The 22,210-nt window shown below is 28.9% G+C and overlaps 2 protein-coding genes across 3 annotated transcripts; both read left to right on the top strand.

Annotated features, from left to right (window-relative positions):
* The first annotated feature begins 2,227 nt into the window (after positions 1-2,227).
* On the top strand, positions 2,228-3,921 carry LOC137812792 (thiamine phosphate phosphatase-like protein). The gene is made up of 5 exons (XM_068614992.1): positions 2,228-2,306; positions 2,413-2,581; positions 2,679-2,800; positions 2,884-3,085; positions 3,359-3,921. Exons 2-5 carry the CDS (start codon positions 2,435-2,437, stop codon positions 3,650-3,652), a joined length of 765 nt encoding a protein of 254 aa, XP_068471093.1. The 5' UTR covers positions 2,228-2,306; positions 2,413-2,434; the 3' UTR covers positions 3,653-3,921.
* A 4,965-nt stretch (positions 3,922-8,886) lies between these two features.
* Positions 8,887-13,861, top strand: LOC137812791 (inactive protein kinase SELMODRAFT_444075-like). Of its 2 annotated transcripts, XM_068614990.1 has the most exons (10): positions 8,932-9,357; positions 9,442-9,849; positions 10,159-10,313; positions 10,407-10,501; positions 10,602-11,623; positions 11,916-12,076; positions 12,293-12,369; positions 12,453-12,600; positions 13,376-13,525; positions 13,617-13,861. In XM_068614990.1, the coding sequence occupies exons 2-10, from the start codon at positions 9,663-9,665 to the stop codon at positions 13,650-13,652; spliced, it is 2,031 nt and encodes a 676-aa protein (XP_068471091.1). In that variant the 5' UTR covers positions 8,932-9,357; positions 9,442-9,662; the 3' UTR covers positions 13,653-13,861. The 2 variants fall into 2 exon arrangements, with proteins under 2 accessions (XP_068471090.1, XP_068471091.1); XM_068614989.1 differs by having other exon boundaries at positions 8,887-9,849.
* Positions 13,862-22,210: the final 8,349 nt, after the last annotated feature.

Raw genomic sequence — 22,210 nt, 5'->3', positions numbered from 1 at the left:
CCCCTCCCTTGACTCCACCATGCATCACCTCAGTCTCCCTCTCCCTTAATCTTCTTTTCCCAATTTTCAAACCTTAAAATTTCATTTAGTCCACGTGTGCAAATCAATGTCACTGTGTGCGCCATGTCATCAGCAATTAACGTTGTTAGTGAAAACTTAATGAAATGGATCAGATTAACTTTTTAAAAAACTTTTGAACCAAATTGTTTTTTTAAAATCACTATATTAAATTAAATATTGATCTAACTGTAAGGACAAAAAGATAATTATACCTAATTTTAATGTTTAGTCATGAATGAATAAACTTTTTTTATATTGAAAAAGGGTGAACATACATATGTTTACTCTAATATTAATATTAATGTAATAAATTTGAAGTTTAATTTAATCTATAAAACTAATTTATTAAATTATAAATTATGCTTATTAAATCACTTGTATAATATAATTTAATTCTATTTTTAGTTTGATCTTTAATAATAGATTAGAGATACCAGATTTTCTCTTCTTACTGTATCTCTATTCCTATTAGTTTAGTACTTCATATTTTTTCTTTTTCTTTTTTCCTTTGAGAAATAATTGCACTTTTATAATAGAAAATCCACGTATTGATGGCTGATGAGTTTTTGAGCACGTTCTGTCGAAATAATCGTTTTTAGAAGACTTTTATCCTACGTTAAGAGGATTCCTGGTATTCTTAACTTAGGAATACATTAATGGTGATTTTAATTATTTATTAAAAAAATTAAACTATTTTTCTGATATCTTTTAAAATTATATTTGGTCAAAGTAGAAGAAAAATCAAACGCTTAGTAACTCCTTTAAAAGAGGAAACAATGTTACTTAAAAGTTTAACTATATGAACATAGTTGTGGAATCTATCCTTTTAGTTGTGATTCATAAATGCAAAAAATAAAAAAAATAAAAAAAGGAATTTTTGGTTGATATCACTCAACGGATAAAGGAAATAATTTTTAAAAATATACTTATAACATAAAGGTATAATTATATGTGTTTTAAGGCATTTTTTTACATAGTTTTAGGTAACCAAATAATTGTATAAGAATTTTATAGCTTTTAAATAAGAATAAATATATGTTGTTTTAGATATTAAATCAGAGTTTCATTCATATTTAATCATGTTAGAAGTCAACATAACTGAAAATATATATTATGACATTATATAATAATATAAAATTAATCTACTAATTAAATAATATTAATCCAATAATAACTTATTTGAATATAATATCAAAAATAAAAAAATAATTATACTAAAATACATATCAATAGTTTAAGAAATATAAAATACTAGTCTTTTCATTCACTAACTTTTTTTACATCCTTATGTATAATCGTGAAAGAAAAAGTGTTATTGTGACCTTTTTCATGATAAGAATGTGAAACCCTTAAACTTTTATTTAAAAGCAAATTTTCAATATTTGAATTTACTCACAAATAAATAAAAATATATTAATTTCGACTGCTACCCACAAATAAATCAAAATCAAAATAAATCACAAATCACTCACTCTTGCGTGCCTTTCAACAATATGAATTCAAAATATAAACATTAAATTTTCAACTTAATAAAATGATATATTTTTCTAAAATACCTTTCATTTAATTTCATATCACGAATAAAATTTATTAAAATAAACTATACCATATATGGTGTTTTAGGAATAATATTAGGAAAAAAAAGAGTTGAGTAGATTTACTTATATTTAAATTGTATTAAATATCTACTTCTTATATTATAATTAAGATATTAACATGGAGCAAGATACTATATACCATTAAGATGCATGCATACACGTAAATATTTTATTGTGAAACGGTTAGATTAAATTATGTATAATATTAAAAAAACAAATATAGAGACTGTAAACCTAGTAAATTAAGGATAAAGATTAAATTTTAACCTGGTAATAAATTCATGAATTTATTATTATAATAAGAAATTTCACTTATTAATAAACATAATCCAAAAATATAACTCACATTAATAATAATAAGTTTACCAACTTAATATTTTAAAGTTTTAATAATAATAATATTTACTAATTTTTAGATTATTAATATAACATTAAAACTGTTACTATTATTTTATATTATTTATAATTTTAAATTATTAGTATCAATTAATTTAATTTTACATTTATTTATAATTTTAAATTATTAGTGACACGAAGTATTTTTAAAAGGTATAAATTAGGTCAAAATTCAGTCCTCAAAAAATCAAGTTCCAATCGATTTTTCCGTGGAGTTGCACCGAAAAGTTGAATAAAATGACGTTGCGTTGGGTCTGTTAGTTTTGTTTTTTAATTTTAATTTTAATTTTTTAAAAAATTCTCACCCTTTTCTTAGGGTATTTATTAACATTTATTATCGACAACTTTTTTCAATCAGTGGTAGATTGGGCGTGGCTGAAATGGGCGGAAGCGTGGCGGCGACGGTGGTTTTCGATTTCGATCGAACCATTATCGACGATGACAGTGACAGATGGATCGTCACTGAGTTGGGTCTCACCCACCTATTCAACCAGCTTCGCCACACCATGCCTTGGACCTCTCTCATGGTATAGTAACACTACCCTTTTCCTCTCATACACCTGCATGAATCCTGCAACTGAAATTTGAAACCCTCCATGTTTTTGCGTTTGAAATTTGATTCAGGATAGGATCATGGAGGAGCTCCACTCGCACGGAATCACCATCGATCACATTGCAGAGTGCCTTATAAGAACCCCCTTGCATCCCAACATCGTTTCAGCCATCAAATCTGCACACGCTCTTGGGTGATTTAATCCTCTTCTCTGTTTTTTTCATTGTTAAATTTTGGCTCTGCTTTAGTATAACGTGTGACATTTTGAATTTGCAGTTGCGACTTGAGGATAATTAGTGACGCAAATGAGTTTTTCATTCGGACCATTCTGGAACACCATGGTTTATTAGGTTGCTTTTCACAGATTTATACCAACCGTGGTTTTGTAGATGATGAAGGACGTCTTCATGTCACTCCATTTCATGATTCAACCTTGTCTCCTCATGCTTGTTCCCTCTGCCCTCCCAATATGTGCAAGGTCAGCATTAACTTGTTGCATGAAAACTTGTATTAATTTTAATTAAATTGTACAAATAGCACTTATCATTGAGAATGGATCATTTGATAGAAATGATTTCAGATTAGGTATATGTTTCAAGATTTAATTTAATTTATTTTAAACATGTTTAAGAAATAAACTTTGTTTTTAAGTATGTACTTTACATGACTATGAAGCTCTGTTTTTCGTTTTTGTCTACTACTGCATTATTTTGTTACACATAACGTTGGTTGTTTTCTTTTTCCTTCTTAGGGTTTAGTGATAGACCAAATTCGAGGTTCTTTACCTGGAAATGAAAGAAAATTCATATACCTTGGAGATGGATCAGGTGATTATTGTCCAACTTTGAAGCTGAAGGAAGGTGATTTTGTGATGCCCAGGAAGAATTATCCACTCTGGAACCGGATTCACAGTGACCCAAAATTAGTTGCTGCAGAAGTTCATGATTGGAGCAATGGGGAAGAATTGGAGAGCATTCTACTCAAGCTTATCAACAAAATAGCTCCCACTAGTGGCTATGTAGATTCTCACACCCTTCCCCTGTAGGTTACCAATGATCTAGCCTTTGGCACCTCAGAGATTCAATAAGGGAAATTCCATGAAACTCTAGTTAAGTGATTTGATTGCTTTGAGGGGGTTTTGTACTCATGCTAGTTAGGAATTATAGGAATAATCATTGTTAGTGCATTGTTCCCATTTATAACTGATTATATTGATATGATCATTGAACAATTTAGGGCAATAAGTTCAGAAGCTTTTAAGATTTTTGTTTTCTCCCAAGTACGTTTCAGTTATAGAACACTGTTTCCTCTCTCTCTCTCTTCTACCATTGCAGCATTTCTCTAATTGGTTGAAAGTAATTTTCGTAACTTTTGACAAAAAGATAATCTTTTGAAAACCAAAACGGTTGGTTTGACTAGTTTGATTGGAACCAGGTCCTTGATCATTAATTAAAAAAAAACAGCTCATGGGACAGATTAAATTCATAGGTAAAGCAGCAGGACTATTAAGAGTAGGTATATTTATTTACAAAAATGTTTACATCTGTAATATTATATACAAAATAATTCATCAGTAATTGATCGTGAACTCACGATCAAGTGGTGTATATGAATATGTTTACTTAAGAAAACATCATCTATATGTACACTACACTGATAAATGTATAGGAAAATGTTAAGATGGAAAAATTTGTATAAATAAGTATATAAATAGTTCATCTGTGAGTCTCTCTACATACAAATATAAATTCATACTTAAATATATGTAAGTGAAAAATATTTTATCTACATTTGTACGTAAAATTCCATAAATAGTTGTGCAAGGAATGTTTTATCTACATATTCTAATTGGTAAGTAAAACTTCATAAATAATTGTGCAATTTTTTATGATACTTTAATGAGACATCTAAATATTAGCTTAATAGATACATTACCATCAGAAAATGAAATGGAAGATTGAAGGTATATATGAAATTGCAATAGTACACTAAAGACATCTATGACTTTTATCATGCATTCACATGAATAATAACTAATTTCTTATTAAAAATTATGTCTAACTTGTAATAGATAATTTTGTAAAAAATATGATTTTAAGTAATGTCATTATTGAAATATTTTTTATTTCAGAATAAACGGTCAAATAGTTCATCAAGACTAATCGATTATTGGATCAATAATACTTATCCATCGATAAATTATACGGTCAAGTATGTATTTTGAATTCAAATTCAAATATCGGTGAATCTTTATCAATCTTAAATCAATTAAGAGATATTATTCGAAATTAAAATCGATAATTGACCTACACTAAATTTTAAATATGATTTAATAAAATATTAGTTATCAAATATCTTCTGTATTACTTATATTATTTAAAATCAATAAGATAATATATAAATAATTTTAATTTTTATAAAAGATATTAAAGTATTAATACTCTTAATAAAATGACACCTCAAACTCATAATCTAGATCACCAATAATGGTTCACTAAAATAGTTTTTTGCCATAAAATTCATACTTATACATAGTATGAACCCTACAAATTTGTGTTCAAAGTTACTATCCTCACTGCTCATACATGAGAGTTTTAGCAACACAATGCGTAGTTTTTGTCATGTTTGACTATTTCTATTATGCTTGACCTATATGCATAAATGTTGCTATAATTCCATACTTTATCTTCAAGTGGTTAAAGATCCTATATAATCTAGAAATGTAATTAAAATAGCATATATAAATAGATATAAATTGCAATTATAAATTTATTTTGTAGGTTTAAAAACTTATTAATACGATATTAATGTGTATTTTAAATTCATGAAAAAATCGAAAATGTTAGGTTAGAAAGAGATATAATCTAAATACAAGTGTTGATAAAAGCTTAAAAATAGAAAGGTAGAACAATCTTAACTTAACAATTCCGTGTTATATGGGTCATTAAATTCAAAACTAACTTTGTTACATATTTCTAGCACAAATTTGACCAATCAAATGAAAAAAAATCTCAGAGATTAAAATAACATATAAAAACATATTTAGTTATTATAGATAAAAAAAAAAATTAATAAAAAATACCAGTCCGGTCTCAACCATCTCATGAGTTATATACTACATCTGCTTTTAACAACATTAGTATTTTTTTAAGTGTATAAATCAGAACAAAATTAAAAGTACTAGTATTGGAATTAAAACAAAATATTTTAAGTGTATAAACTAAAAAGTAAAAGTTGTACAGATATAAAAATTAAAATAAAAAAAGTAGAAACATAGAATCTAAAAAGTAAAGCGTATCATACTTCAATGCCACGTCAACATTAAAAAATGTCACCAACTTATTTTTAATTACACAAATAAGGCAAAACCAAGATTGTTTGAATAAAGACTGAAACATATTACTTATAATAAAAAAGTTAAAATAAAAAATGTGTATAATTATAAATAAGAAATGAATTTTAAAAATATTACCCTTAAGAAATGCTTAACATTTTGTAGAAATCCTAAATTTCCCTTAAAAGTTCTGAATTCCAACTTGCTCCTATTGTGAATTGTCATACGGTGTAAGGAAAACTGACAGCCTCAAACAGCTGTGCCACGTTACCCATGTGTAACAGTACAATACAATGTTTTCCAACCATAAAAATAAAAAAATAAAACCACATGGATTTTGAACATCTCATGCAAAATACAAGATGTGACAAATTAAGTACACCTAAACCCACAAAAAAATAAGAGTAAATTATGGAAAAATATATTATTTCAAGAAAGATGACTCACATTTTTTTTTAGTGAAAATTGAGAAAAATGTATGATTATTGAAATGATATGTTCTGAAATGTTTTAAGTATAGTTGAAGATTACAAATTAAGTAAAGATAAAAATATTTTATAATATATAAATAAATGTAAACATCATCTTATAGTGAATTTTGTAAAATTGAATTAGACTTATAGTTCAATGCTTAATATGATATTATAATTATTTAAAGTCAGTTACTTCTTAATACATATACAAGAATTCAACATGTGAAAAAATAATTATTTATCATTATTCTAACTTTCTTTCAGATGAGCTCAAACATTTCAATCGAGTTTATAAGAAATATATATTTTCTCTCTTTTAATCTACTTTATGAATATGACTTTATAATTGAGATGGTAGATGCATACACATAAATCAAGTTTATATATATGCTATTTGTTCTCACCGAAAATGAACTTAGGGAGTGTAGCTCGATGAGAGATGATGTCTTCCTAAAAAGTACTATTCAATACTTAAGTTAATAAGAGCACAAAGATAGTAAGTTCTTAACAATATGAGAGTTAAGAGTACGAGATAAAATGACATTGTACTTCATGGATAATGTGTATTTATAGATTCATCATGTGGTATTCTTTGAGCTGGTCGTTGTGAGTCAGTTGGATTAACAATATAATTGTTATTCATTGTTTTATAAATAATCACTCATAATTTAAGACTCATTGATTAGACTGTTTTACTCATAATGGTCAGTGACAATAAAAACTCGGTTAGAGAAGACATGTAGTCGTCCAAACTCTTTGACATTTCCGATCTTAAGGCGGATAAGTACACTATTACAGTAAAATTTACACAAACATCAAATAAAAAAGTACGACTTCATATTATTGCAAAGGATGATGGAGTAAAGTGATAAAAATCTTTTGAATATTAATGTAATGAAGTGTTATACCATCAATAAATATAAATATAAATATAAATCAATTCTAAAATTATACGTGTTGTCTTTTAAAATTTAATTTTGAAAAATCTTTAACTGTTTTTTATTGAGATATTGCACACTTAATTCATTTTGATTATTTTTCATAATTAATTTAACATCAAAACGATGATTCTGTTTTATTAATTTTCTAAGATAGTACATTAAAATATGTGTAATAAATAAGTTTTAAAGCTACATACGTACAACTATGAATATGGACAATAAAAGTTGTTATTTAACTGCACATGGGTTCGAATCTATCTTTCACAAGTATAAGCATAACCATAATATAATATTATTAGTTATTACGATTTCTATTACAATTAAATTACATATATTTATTTAACTTTTGGTATCTTTTGGAGGTCTTTGCAAGTCAAAAAACACCCTCTCATTAGTGAAATAATGATAAAATCCTAATGATAATCTCAGTCAAATTTTACATATTATAAATTTGTATAAATATGTTATTCAATATTAAAAAATTATATATTTTGACGAACTTTTAAATATTTCTGCATTATGATATAGTTAATAAAAATATAAATTCAACAATTAGATTAATTAAACTTGCATTATATAAAAATTATTAAAGGTATACTTTATCTAATCTTGTTATGACAGAATAGTAACCCACATGCTCAAGGTGTCCTCTCTCTTTAGGGTTGAAAAATTATTCTTTTTGTAATTAATTTCTTATTAAATATTCCAATATTAAACTGACGAAAATATATCTCAACAACCAAAGTTTAGATAAGTTAAAAATAAAATAATAAAAAACAATACATCTTTTCAAATCTTCACTCATTTATATTATTTTAATTACTTATTACTTATACTTTTATAGAAACATATTAGATATCCTATACGACTTTAATCCTAGATTAAGACATAAGTTCCTTCTTGTTGCTAAAGAGATTAACACATAATTAGTTTAACAAATTTTCATCAGATCTGTTCAACAGATTCTTATCTATTTTAAGTGAATCTGATATTATATTAAAAAATAATTTTAATTTTAATTCAATTTAAAGTTTAGAATTTAGAATTTAGAGTTGAAGTTAGAAAAAATCTTCAGTGTAAACCATTGAAGGTGCATATCCATATCCACTGTAATGACATCACTCTTTCACTTCAACCATCATTGCTTCTTGCCCCCACCAATTACACAGCAAGCAAAATGGGCATAACAGAGTCAATGGTGGCCACAGGCCATTCTTTCAGAAAGGAAAAATTTTCTTCCCTTAATAATACCAATTGGCACCATGAAAGCAACATCTACTAGTGTTTCTCATTTCAGCTCTTCGTATATTTGTATTTATTGCACCTTCTTGTGCCAAATGTTGAGTGGAGAATGACTAGAACCGAGGTGTAATTTCGTGCCCAATGTGGTTTTTCACATTGCTAAATTAAATAATCTCAGTAGTTGGAACTTTCAAAGGGATTCAGTTCAATGCCTTGTAACTTGAACAAGATGGTACCTTCCCACTTGGTTAAAAAAATAAATCCACATGTCTTGTCATCAATGTCACTCACTCTATTTGACAACTATAGAGAGTGTTTTCTAAGTAAAACCTTTGTGATCATTTGCGCATAGTATAATTCTAGTACTTTTAATATCCATTTCCCTCGGTTCAAGCCACATATTTTACACTGCTCATTCATGCATTACCTTTTTCATTCTCATAATTTTCATGGCTTCAACTTTATTGGGTTTCTAAGAAGGGAACTAACTTCAGTGGTTTACATGATTAACATGACATGATCCTTTTTCATTCAATTTTGGGATTAGTGAACAGAATTTGTCTCTACACTCTCACCTAAAAACTGTCCATTTCTTCCTGTCCTTACTTGATTGAAAATGATCCCTTTTTTTAATTTCAATTTTCAGAGGCGCTTTTGCTGTCTCAATCATAATGCATAAGATGTCAGAAGAAAATGGTAATGGGATAACCGGATTCTGTTCCCATGGCCTCACGCACTCAACGTGAATTTGGCATCCCTGGTTTGTAATTTTATGTCATGTAATGTAACAAAAACTGTCCTTTCTTCTGTAGCAGTGGAGTCACTGTTAAGCGTGGATTTTCAGATTTTCACTTGTGTGTGCTTTAACTGGAAGGTTGTTTAACTAAAGTGCCTTGAAGTGTGTGGCCTGCTACTTTTTCATTTCTGGGTAACACAAAAGAAGACCTTGGTTTCCGAGGGTGTTTGTTGTCACTGTTCATTGCTGCAAAGTTGCAATATTTTGGCTGATTCAGCGTTTCAGATGGCTTTTGGTTGCTGATTCTCCTAGCAAGTTGAGAATTTGAGATGAGGAGCCAAAAGGGTCGTCATGAAGAAGAGATGGGCACCTCAGAAACCACCGGTAAAGTGGTTGTGGTTGCGGTTAAAGCTTCTAGAGATATTTCAAGGACTGCTCTGGTGTGGGCTTTGACTCATGTTGTTCAACCAGGGGATTGCATTAAGCTGTTGGTGGTTATTCCGGTTCTTTCTTCAAGTATTGGTTTCTTTCGTTTATTCTCTCTTTTTTTTTTCAATTTATATCCAATTGCTTAGGCTCTTTCTTAGTTACATTACTCAATTTAGTCTCACGCTTAATGGCTTTATGAAACTGAGTTAAAGAAAACATTAAACTAGAAGATGCATACAAAGTTGAGCGGCACATTTTACACAATTGTGTTTTGAACCTTCAAATATGTGAGGCTTTATGACCTTGCCTTTGCTAGAGATCTGAATAATCCAGAAACCTGTTTCTACTCATTCTTGTATCGAGGTTCATCACTGACTATAATTTGTGCATTTGTAGGCAAAAGGGTATGGGGACTTTCCAGATTTACTACTGACTGTGCCTCTAGTAATTGGAGATCCAGTTTAGGCACTGCTTCAGATCAGAAAGAAGTTATTACAAAATCCTGTTCTCAGTTAGTGCTTCAACTCCATGATTTTTACGATCCAGAGAAGGTTGGGACATAACATTGTAATAACATATTAGTTTTTTATTTCTTTGTTGTGTCTCGTGTTCATCTTTTCTAAACTGTCAAACAATTTACACAGATAAAAATCAGAGTGAAGATTCTTTCAGGTTCCTTATGTGGAGCTGTGGCTGCTGAGGCCAAGAGAGTGCAGTCAAGCTGGGTTATATTGGACAAGTAATTTTCAACTTTATATGTTAAAGGGTGTGTTGTTGCTTAATACATCTGTGAAAATTTCCCAATTACTTATGGACCGAAGATGATTCTCTATTTGCAGAAAGTTGAAACATGAAAAGAAATACTGCATGGAGCAGCTGCATTGCAATATTGTAATGATGAAACGGTCTAGGCCAAAGATTCTGCGTTTGAACTTGAACAGTTCACCTAAGATGGAACTAAACATGGGTTGTCCATCTACACTTGCAAGAAACTTGAAAGATGGCAACAATGAACATGCAGATATAATTAGAGGTCCAGCTGTTACTCCTGCTAGCAGTCCTGAACAAGGGTCACCACCACTGACTGCAACTGATATTGGAACATCATCAATATCAAGCTCAGATCCTGCTACTTCCCCATTTTTCCACTCAGAGAGACAAAGAAGAGGTTTTACCTTCATTCACGAGGGACTGACCAACCTAGAGGATATTGAGTCTGACTCCGAGAGTGAAAAGCTAAGTATGTCGTCCAAGAGCTCATATTTTCAGCCATGGATTGCAAATGTGATTTGCATGGATGGTGATTTCTCAAAGCATGAAGACAACAACATGCAAAGATCCAGTGACAAGACTCTGGCCACTGCTTATGAAACTTTACTTGAGAAATTCTCAAAGTTGGATGAAGATCCTATACTAGGAATGCTTAATTGTAAAATTGATGTGAACTTGAGCAAAAGTGTTAGAGAAGCAATCGCACTAGCTAAAAGTTCACCTCCTGGCCCTCCCCCATTGTGCTCTATCTGTCAGCACAAGGCACCTGTGTTTGGCAATCCACCAAGGTGGTTTACATTTGCTGAATTGCAGCTTGCCACAGGTGGTTTTTCACAGGCAAACTTCTTGGCTGAAGGTGGTTTTGGTTCTGTACACCGTGGAGTTCTACTTGATGGACAAGTCATTGCTGTGAAACAGTATAAATTAGCCAGCACTCAAGGAGATAAAGAGTTTTGCTCAGAAGTAGAGGTCTTAAGCTGTGCACAGCATCGCAATGTTGTGATGCTAATTGGGTTCTGTGTGGAAAATGGAAGAAGATTGCTAGTTTACGAATACATCTGCAATGGCTCTCTGGATTCTCATCTCTACAGTAAATTCCTTTGAATCCTTACTTTTCTTTTGCTACATTCATAACCACTGTTGGAAACTGCTGTTCTTCCTATTACTAAATATCTTGGCAGGTGAATAACTTGAAAAGCCAATTACCATTATATTTTATAGTATTATCCAATCCCAGATTGTCTTGTACGATGGTAAATTTGTTGACTGTTATAACAACTACATTAGCAATGATATCTAAGAAAAGTGTAAATACTTTTGCATGAAAATCTTAGGAAGCAATAAGAGAAAATGGAATTTGAAGGGATGATTTGGATATGCAGGACGAAAGCAGAATGTACTGGAATGGTCAGCAAGACAAAAGATTGCAGTTGGAGCAGCTCGTGGTTTGAGATACCTTCATGAAGAATGTAGAGTAGGTTGTATTGTGCACCGTGACATGCGACCAAACAATATCCTCCTCACTCATGATTTTGAAGCTTTAGTAAGTCTTTTTCTTAAACCAGTGACAACTTGTATCAGTTTACAATCACATTTATCTGTCTTTGCATGAAATGATTAAAATAACCTTATTTTATGTGTCAATCACATGTTGTATATAACCATGTTGTCAAAGTATCATTATTGTTGTTGAATTTTGAAATGTGCTAACGAGTGTTTGTTGAGGTTATTGGTTTAATGTTGATGATTATGGTGTTAGGTAGGAGATTTTGGACTTGCTAGGTGGCAGCCAGATGGAGACATGGGTGTGGAAACGAGAGTGATAGGAACATTTGGGTAGTGGGAGATGAAAGCCAAATTGTTTTTCCCCTTTGAAGAGCAGTAAATAAGGTGATGCTGAAAACCTTTGTTATTTACAGGTATTTGGCGCCAGAATACGCTCAGAGTGGTCAAATTACTGAAAAAGCTGATGTCTACTCGTTTGGGATAGTACTGCTGGAGCTCATCACAGGAAGAAAAGCAGTGGACATAAACCGCCCCAAAGGACAGCAATGTCTCAGTGAATGGGTAACACTTTTTTAAATAACTTTAAAAAACAAAAAAATTACTTTGACAAGACTACTTCTTCCTATATCTCCATAACTTTTGTGTCACTCCCATACTATCTGGATTTGAGAAACCTATGAATTATGTAATTTGGAAGCTAATCTCATATTCAGAAAAGACTTCTGGATTATATAATCTGAAAACTAATCACGTATTTGAAAAAAAACTTTCGGATTATATAATCTAGAAATTAATCTCATATCCAAAAGAACTTCTGAATTATGTAATCCAGAAACGAATCACACATTTGAAAAAAAAAGACTTTCGGATTACATAATCCGAAAGCTAATCTGATGTCTAGAAAAGACTTCCAGATTATGTAATCGGGAAGCTAATCACATAAGGCTTCTCAATTACATAATTCATAAGCTAATTATGAATTAAAAAATACTTTTGGATTATGTAATCCAAAATATTAAAAAAGGATATTTTTGGAATAGAATGAAACAAGAGTCTACGTAGACAATTGTGTACGAATTCTCATAAGTTTATAACTTTTTAAAATTTCTCTACTTTTCTCATGTATCTTTTGGGTAAAAGATTATTCCTCTTTCTACTTTTAACAGCTGTTTTAACAGCCATTGAAGCTGAACCATTGAAGCTGAAACAAGTGTTGAATTGTTAACATACCATGACTCTATTAGGTTAAGATAGGTTTAATCTTAAAAGTGAGTTTTGAAGAAATTGTTTTTGAAATTTGTGTGTTGTGACGATTGGTTGAAATGTTGGTGCATAGGCAAGGCCATTGCTTGAAAAAAAAGCGATTTATAAACTAGTAGATCCGAGTTTAAGAAAGTGCTATGTTGATGAAGAGGTGTATCGCATGCTGCAATGTTCCTCTTTGTGCATTGGACGGGATCCTCATTTAAGGCCTCGAATGTCACAGGTTCGAAAATAAATTAACAAATCTTCCTAGTTGAATCATTTTCCCATTCTAATTTTACTTTATACACTGTTTTATCTTTTGTTATAAATAGGTGCTGAAGATGCTGGAAGGTGACATTCTAATGTGAATTTTATCTTGTAAAAAGCTTAGTTTTTCCTCGTAGATTTTTGAAGCAGTGCTGTAAATATTGTCTTCGATTTTGTGGGAGGAGAGTAATTGGAAGTGGTGTATAATTATTTAGTTGATTGTACAGAACAACATTTCAGTTTTGGTTAAATCTTTGTTCGCAGTGTAATGCTAATTTCGTTAAACAATTTCAATTCCAATTTTGTAAAAGGGAAGTGGTTGTGGATGTGATTTTGAATAATAGCGATATTAATCTAAAATAAACACAATAAATTATGATAATATCTGATATATTAGTAATATTATTTTTTACAATATCATAACTAAATTTAAAACATAAAATCTGAGAATATTGGAAAACTGTCTAAAAAGTAAAGTAAAACTATATCTTTGTCGCTTGTCCCGTTTAACATGTGGACGTGAAGAAGAGGTAGGATTAATATAAATATAAAGGAGAGGTATTTTGGTCTTTTCACAATGCAGAGCTCCTTCATTTTAATGCTGCGGCTGCTTCTTCCTGCACCTCCATACTTTCTTCTCTCACCTCCATAGATTTTTGTATTTTCAAAAATGCCCCTTTTTAATATTCTGAATTATATAATCCGGAAGTCATTTTTCAAATTTGTAATTAGTTTCCGGATTATATAATCCGAAAGTATTTTTTCATATGCATGATTACTTTCTGGATTACATAATCTGGAAGTCTTTTTTAACTTCCGGATTATGTAATCTGGAAGTCTTTTTTCAAATGCGTTTCCGGATTACATAATCCAGAAGCTATTCTATGGGGGTGGCACAAGAAGGATACAATTGTATTTTCATGTTGTGTATGGAGGTATCAGAAGAAGATATGGAGGTGCAGGAAGAAACAGTCTAATGCTGCTGGTTCAATAGAAGTGGGCTCAATTTGGTCTTAAATACTTGGGCTCAATTTGGTGTTAAATAGTTGGGCTCATGGATATGAGTAAGACCATGGTTACTTTTTACACCACTATTTTCTGATAGTTATCTTTAATTTTTAATTAGTATTTGAAAATAACCCTTATTTAGACAAGATGAGTATGCTGTTGTTTATTTGGGCACTAAACCTCATGAGTATTTTTAAACAGTGTTATAAAATTTTATTTTCAAAATATAATAAATATTAATAAGAAAGGTGTGTAAATTTTTTTTGACAGAACAAAATTTTTGTATTGCGGATTTTCTTATCCGGAATGGATTTTTGATTTTTATTTCTGAATTTTTATTTTCAGAACACAAAAAGCTCTTCCCGAATCTACTTTTACAGAATGTATTATTTTAAATTTTAAATTTTCCTTTTCAGAATAAAAAATATTTTTGAAATTTTAAAATTGTGTTGGATACATGTTAAAAATATTGGGTGTAGGAAGAATTTGCCATAATATTACTTTCTTGAGTTTCAGTTTGAGTTGAGTCATAAAGATTCTCTATTGTCTATTGGATTATTACTTTAAAAAACGTAGGAAAATTCTTCTTTGCACCTCCATGCCTTCTTCTTCCATGAAGTAATAAAATCTATATCAAATTCTATAATGTGAAATACAAACCATAATTTATATCAAATTTTATAATGTGGAATACAAACCATAATTTATATTAACTTTTTTTTATCTAAAATAATTTCTAATTTTTTAAAATAAAAATTAATTATTTTTTGTTTTTAAAATTAGTTTCTGTTTAATAATTTTTTTTAATGTATTATTTTTTTTCTACTTTTAGCAGTTGTACGATGAAATAATTCAGTCCTGAATTGTCAATACATGATTATTCTATATAATAATTACTAAAGAAAAGTTTTTTTGACAGTAAAAAAACATACATTTAACACTGTTTATAATAATATAATAATATTTTTAAATTAAAAAATAAAATAAAATATTAATCTATTAAAGTGTAAAGTTTATCATTTTAGTGTTGAGGATCTTAATATATCAGCATCCTAATTACTAATACCCTTATTACTAATTAGTATCAAAAGAGGAAAGGGAAGAAAGTTTTTGATAGTGCTTAAACCATATTCCACTGTGAAATGAGAACAAATAGCATTTAGTTGATAATGAGAGAAGAAGGAATTAAAAGGAGATAATTGAGTAGCTCTTCCACGCTCAAACAGCAAAGTTGGTGCCAGAAAATTATGTTTTCTTAAAAATGTCCGTACAGTGCATCACTGGGTCCATCCACTCATTAATTTTAACCATGTCACAATCACAACGTGTCAAATGAACCTCTACAACCACTTCATAACAGCTGGCCTTATATCTATATACCATTTCACTTCTCTCATTAATTGTTCTTACATACCAAGTATAGAACATTTTATACGTCTCATATATGTTTTCAATTTTTCTATAACTAGTGTGGTAAGTAGTAACATCTTTTTGACTTGGGATATACTTAAAGGCAAAATAATTTTTCTTTTTCCATAGACTTTATTGATACTCAAATCGCTCTATTCGAGTTTGGGAACAAATATACTATTCAATAGTCGGAAAAGGTCATCATGGTCGAATGACCGAGAATATTGAATAACTCTCTTAATCCAAACACAATTCGTATATCCACAATTATCTGTAATTAAACCAACATGATTAAGACATGGTTGGGTCCTCTGTTGGACCCACAAACAGAGTTCATGACAACCGAGATCCATTCAAAATGTATAAATATCAGAGAAGGCTCAGCGTCAAAGATAATTTTTCACTATCAACTCACCTACCATTTGTACTCGAACTAGCTTGATGAGTGCCTTTACAAGTTCCTCACTCATCTCAGTGAAAGAAAAAACCAACCAGAAACCACCGTGTATGTAGGCCATAAAGACTAAAAGACGAAGATAAAAGATGTCACTTTAGGAGAAACCCGATGTTGGAAGAATATATTTTAAGCAAAAATTACTTGTTTATCATTTCCATCAGTAATTCTCTCATGTCCATTGATTGAGGCACAAATAATTGGTTATTTAGAAGAGAGTGACAAATTAATTAATAGATTAAGAAAAGAAGTTTTTTTTTTTCTGATATTAAATCCTTGAAACATGTGTGGAATCTTTGGGAAACAATAACAGATGGAAACGTATATGCATTCTATATTTCTGTGTTAACTTCAGCAGTGAATAATGCAGAGCTGTTTCCATCTTTGTTTTTGGACTAATGAATATCCATCACAGATAAAATGTCAATTTATCATGAGCTGTAATTAGTAGAAAGTTAGATATACATGATAAGGAAACGCGGGGACCTGTTAATTTTCTATACTCTTCATTGCAGTAGTCTATTTTATCTCACCACCTTTAACTTGTCTTCTTTTAGTTCTTACTTTTTTTTATTGTTTATCCTAGATAAAAATAGATACAGTAACTGTTTGTAACCTTTTTTTTTATGTTTTTCAATGATGTGTGAGTTGTGATATAGAATTCACCAATTTTTTTATTCAAAGATGAGTGAGTTGTGTTACACCATGCAAGGAGAGAGAGAGAGAGACGAATCTCACTGTGCATTCCAAGTATTCATTAGTAGTATCTCACTGATAATTACACACTTAAACTATGTGATTGGATGATACTGAAGGTGATTAATATATAATTGCTCAGTGATATTAGGAGATCGATATGATGAAATCATCACCTATAAACTATTGAAATGATTGCAATCACAAGCAAATTTGAAATTGATAATATTGTTTTTTTATCAGAAAAAATTAAATAAATGTATATCATTTTAGGAATGATAAAAATCTTATACAAAACAAAAAGAAAAAAATCACTTAGACTTCTTATATCAACGTGCGCTAAACTCTTACTAACATTTATACACATCATTTAACCGTTTTCATACAAACCAAAAAATTAAAACACGAGTTAGAAGTTTTAGAAGTAACTCAAGATTAAACTTTTAACTGAAACCGAACGAACAATTCTGCCACATCAACCACATCATCTTTAAAAATTATATTATATGAAAATGCAGAAACGGAGTGCCGAAGAAGAGAAGACCAAGTTTCCTTATTTGCACAATGATTGTGGCCAAATTTTCCATGTTGCTTTTGACTTTACTAGGAAGAGTAGCTCTTTGAAAAATTAGAAAGCCAGTTTGAGGAATGATGTATTAGAAAATTGAATGATTGTGAATATAAGAAACATAAAGAATGCAGATATAGTGATCCTTGGCCTCCACCAAGTGGTGCCACCATTTGGTTAAAAGTTGTAGGTAGGGCTACTCCTATATATCAGTATTAATGTATCTTATGCAACTAGCTGTAGGAAATTGAAGGTGATGTGGAATTGGGTTTGGAGAATAATTTAAAGTGCTTCTGCATTGGACATTATTAAGTTTAAAACTTCATTCTAGTATACTGCATTATTTTAGGGATGCAATCTATCTTTTCAGCTTAAGTGGCACAGTTCTGCTATAATATTTTTCTCAGATATAATAAGATTGGTCATGATCCAAAAAAGTAACTAATTAATGGCGATTTAGTTATCATAGTTTACATGAGAAAGCTAACGACTTCTTTAAGATAATGTAATGATGGGAGAAAGAAAGAGGGAAAGTGAACAACACTTAAAATATTTGTTTGATTAGGGGAAAAAAAAATTGAAGATGACACATCGATTAGATATAACACTACAACAAATCAATTTTAGAGATAAAAATAATTAGTTATTATAATAACTAAATTAGATATCATTTTAAAAACTAAAAAAAAATTAGTTTCTAAATTAGTTTATATTATTGTTAAATGATTTTTAAATTGATATCTAATTAGCTACCACCAAGGTTTTAACTACCAGTTATTTAGATTCTAAATTTGGTAGTAGTAAGTTGCTAAGTAAATACCAATTTAGAACCCATTTAACAATAATAGAAACTAATTTAGAAACCAATTTTTTTTAATCTCTAAAATGGTCTCTAATTTAGTCACTAACAACTAATTATTTTTTATCTCTAAAATTGGTTTCTATCTCATGATTTTGATTTTCTTATATTCATGAACGAATTTTATGAGATTAAGTTAGATTTAAAATTTATTTTTAATATAGTATCAGATCCAATAAAAAGTATATTTTTGAAGATAAATATATACAAATAGAAACAAATTACACACATCAATAAAATATTTTGTGAAAATAACTTGTGATTCTCAGAAATTATTTATGAATTAATTAAAGAAGTTTTTGTGGTGCATTAATCAAAATATACCTTTTTTTTGTAACTTCAATAAATATCAAATCAAAGTTTTGTCACAAGATTTTATTTGATAAGAGCTTATCAACAATTAAAATATTTATCCAAATATGTCTTGAATAAAATAATACATTTATTTATGAATCTATTTAATGTATATTTTTTAAATAATTAAGAATATTTCTATATATATATATATTTATTATTCTTGATAAATATTTGGACGTATATTTTTTGCATATCCTTGATTGATTTTGACCTGTGAAGGAACCTACCCCGTTCTTTGCCCTTTGTCTTTTATATGATGAATAAATGAAGATGTTTGGTCAGAATTGGATAGTTTTATAATATTTGAACACAGTGCAAAAGGATTTTAGTATCGTACTTTCACTAAAATTATAAACTATATCCAAAACCATAATGCAAAAAACTGATCTTTCTACTTGAAGAAATCATTAACTAAATTCTGATTAAACACTTTGTTATTGGTTGCAACTCTTTGTAGTGCCGCACTGGTTATGACTTTTGGCGTTTGAGTTGTGAGTGGAAATAGTTAATGGATACATCTACGTGTTTTAAAACTAATATCTATAATTAATTACCCACTCAATTAAGGAACTCGTCTTTTACAAATTCATCTAACAATATTGGATCCTTTGCATCATAAAAATATACGTAAAGTAGTATTTAGTACACACGAAAAGGTACTATAGAAAGTATGTTTTGTGTGGGGCAAAATATATACTTTGTTAATTTGGTAAGTAAATACACTATTTAAACAATATTATATTTGGAGGATGATTCAAGATAAATTATAATATTTTGTGTTGGATATTTTATAGTATATAAATAAATACAAATATCACTTTTTAATCAATTTAATAGGATTGAGTTAAACTTAAAAATTTACATCCTAATATTTATACAATTAATTCTATGACAAAAATCATGATGATTATAAAGAACTTAAAATGTATATAATTTGTAAAATGTTACCATTATTAGTGAGATTTAGAAACATAAGAACAAACACATTTTTAAAGGAGGAGTGATTATCATTCTGAAAGTTTTTTTTTTATTTAATTAAAGGTTTAATCTTGGATTATATATAAATTTGCTTATGCTTGTTTTTCTTTTTTTATTGGTGTCTTGATTTGGTGACTTGTTTGTTTTTTATCAAGAGTTTTTGTTAGTTTGAGTAGGTTAATTTTGTGGTATTCTTCTTTCAGTTGGTTCTATTGGTTTGAGTTGACAGTTTTTTGTAAGCTTATAGGTTTTTTCTCTTAAAAATAATATCGGATTACCTTTAAAATGATTCCTATTTATTAATTTTTTTTGTGATAAAAAAATATAGTTTGTAAAATTGTGTAAAATAATTAAGCATCTAATAATATTGAAGAAGATTCCTTTGTATGATAATGCCAAATGATATATGGATGTGTCGTCTTTCTCAGAAATTATTGAAAGCTTAGAGAAAGCTTCAACTTGCTTTCAACTCAAATTAATTGTGCTAATAGTCACGCTTCTGGACTCAAATTCTTAAGCCTCGAGATACAATAATGATATTAAAATCACTAGCTAGGTTAGTAGGAAAGAGCTAGGTTGATGAAGATATATAATAATTATCCAATTTTTCTGTTTTCATTTGCAAACTTTAATTATATATATTACCATACTTATATATTCAACATGGAAAAAGAGATTTTAAATAATCAAGAATCACTTCTTTATTAAGTGATTCTAAATAATGGAGAAGGTCCTCTATATCCATGGAAAAAGAGATTTTGTATGCTTTTATAACACATTTTCACCTTCTTTTTCTATCTCCCTAAGCTCTTATCACTTTTTTTTTTCTGCCACACATTTCTAAAATAAAATATTCATTAAACATTTTCCTTCAAATATGGTGTATAATTCACCCGAACTGGTAACGAGTACGTGTGAAAATTATAAATGATGAGAGGAGTAATTAATCTATTTCTAGGATGGGGAATTTTCTACACTTTTTTTGGGTACAGATTATCTACACTTAATATACACATATAATTTTAATAATAAAATGTATATACTTAATTTATTTTCTAACACACTTAAAACTTAAATTCGCTATGTTTTTGAATAAAAATTGGTGGTGGTCAATGTTTTTTAATAGAACTTTATTTACATTAATTTTTTATACATCATTTAATTTGATTAATTGAGGTATTCTTGTTATTTATTTTATTTTGTTAGGTATTAAACCTATTAAATGATACATATATCAGAGTTATAGAATGATCCTAATATTAATTGAGTATCTTTTCTAATTATCAGTTGTTCCTCATTATCGTGGTGAATAACCTACCTTTATTTTGTCTTGTTATGATTCTAATATTTAATTATTGATTCTTTCCCCCTTTAGTTAAACCTAAAATGAGTATACCATTTGTATATATTCAGACCATTTGTTTTGATTTTGACTGGAATAACAAAGAAAGTTGAGATATTCATTTGTATATAAGTGGGTGCAAACTTCACTTCATGAGCCGGTTTTATGGGATTGAGTTAAACTTAAAATCCATTTTCTAATAAAACCTTAATCCACTCCCTAATAAAACTTTAATTCATTAAGATATTAAATTTGATCTAATTTTATTGTAAAAAAAAGTAATATAAATTATTATAAACAAGTAAATAAATCTAAAAAGAAAATTAAAAAAGGTGAAAAGTAGTTGATCAGTCCGCCAGCCTGTGTTACTATTTACAGGCTGCACAACCTAAATTTAATTATTTGATAAGAATGAAAAATATTTTGAATTTTAGAAACACAAAAAATAAATAAGAACCAAACTCAAAGTTTACTTATTTTATATTTGTGAACTAAACATCAAAAAAATAAAAACAACACCAATTTATTCATTCTGATAATAATGCATACACAAAAAATTAAAAGTCCGGTTCAAGTTTAAGTTTATATTAGCTGAATTTAAGTAATATGTGAACATAACTAGAAGTGTAAAGAAAATAATAAACGAGACAACACATAAGTGACTTAATATAAGAAAAGGAATTAACAACTCTCGAAAAATCTCGTTAATAGATTATATTTTATTATTTTATGTTGAATTAAACAATTAAATGTGAGAATTCTGTACAATTATATATTTTTTCAAACGGCAGAAAACCTGATTTGATGCGATATGTTCATTGAGTAATAGTTTGTAAATTGTGATGCATTTGTTTTTTAATTGTTTTATTGTAGGAAAATACATGACAAAAGCACTGCAATAAAAATTGGAACTATGACTTGGTGTGAAACAAGTACTAATTAGAAGTAAGAAAATATAAGCAATGAAGTTAGTCCACTACTCACTAT

This window comes from Phaseolus vulgaris, chromosome 2 (assembly GCF_000499845.2).
Source record: "Phaseolus vulgaris cultivar G19833 chromosome 2, P. vulgaris v2.0, whole genome shotgun sequence".
Taxonomy (NCBI): domain Eukaryota; kingdom Viridiplantae; phylum Streptophyta; class Magnoliopsida; order Fabales; family Fabaceae; genus Phaseolus; species Phaseolus vulgaris.
This window is presented reverse-complemented; position numbering and strand designations above follow the sequence as displayed.

What these genes read in the sequence shown, in the direction of transcription:
- LOC137812792 (XM_068614992.1), top strand. Translation starts at nt 2,435, where the DNA reads ATGGGCGGAAGCGTGGCGGCGACGGTGGTTTTCGATTTCGATCGAACC. An exon ending in AAATCTGCACACGCTCTTGG is followed by an intron (nt 2,801 to 2,883) that starts GTGATTTAATCC and finishes TTGAATTTGCAG; the next exon opens with TTGCGACTTGAGGATAATTA. An exon ending in GCCCTCCCAATATGTGCAAG is followed by an intron (nt 3,086 to 3,358) that starts GTCAGCATTAAC and finishes TTTCCTTCTTAG; the next exon opens with GGTTTAGTGATAGACCAAAT.
- LOC137812791 (XM_068614989.1), top strand. Translation starts at nt 9,663, where the DNA reads ATGAGGAGCCAAAAGGGTCGTCATGAAGAAGAGATGGGCACCTCAGAA. An exon ending in AGCTGGGTTATATTGGACAA is followed by an intron (nt 10,502 to 10,601) that starts GTAATTTTCAAC and finishes CTCTATTTGCAG; the next exon opens with AAAGTTGAAACATGAAAAGA. An exon ending in TCTGGATTCTCATCTCTACA is followed by an intron (nt 11,624 to 11,915) that starts GTAAATTCCTTT and finishes TTGGATATGCAG; the next exon opens with GACGAAAGCAGAATGTACTG.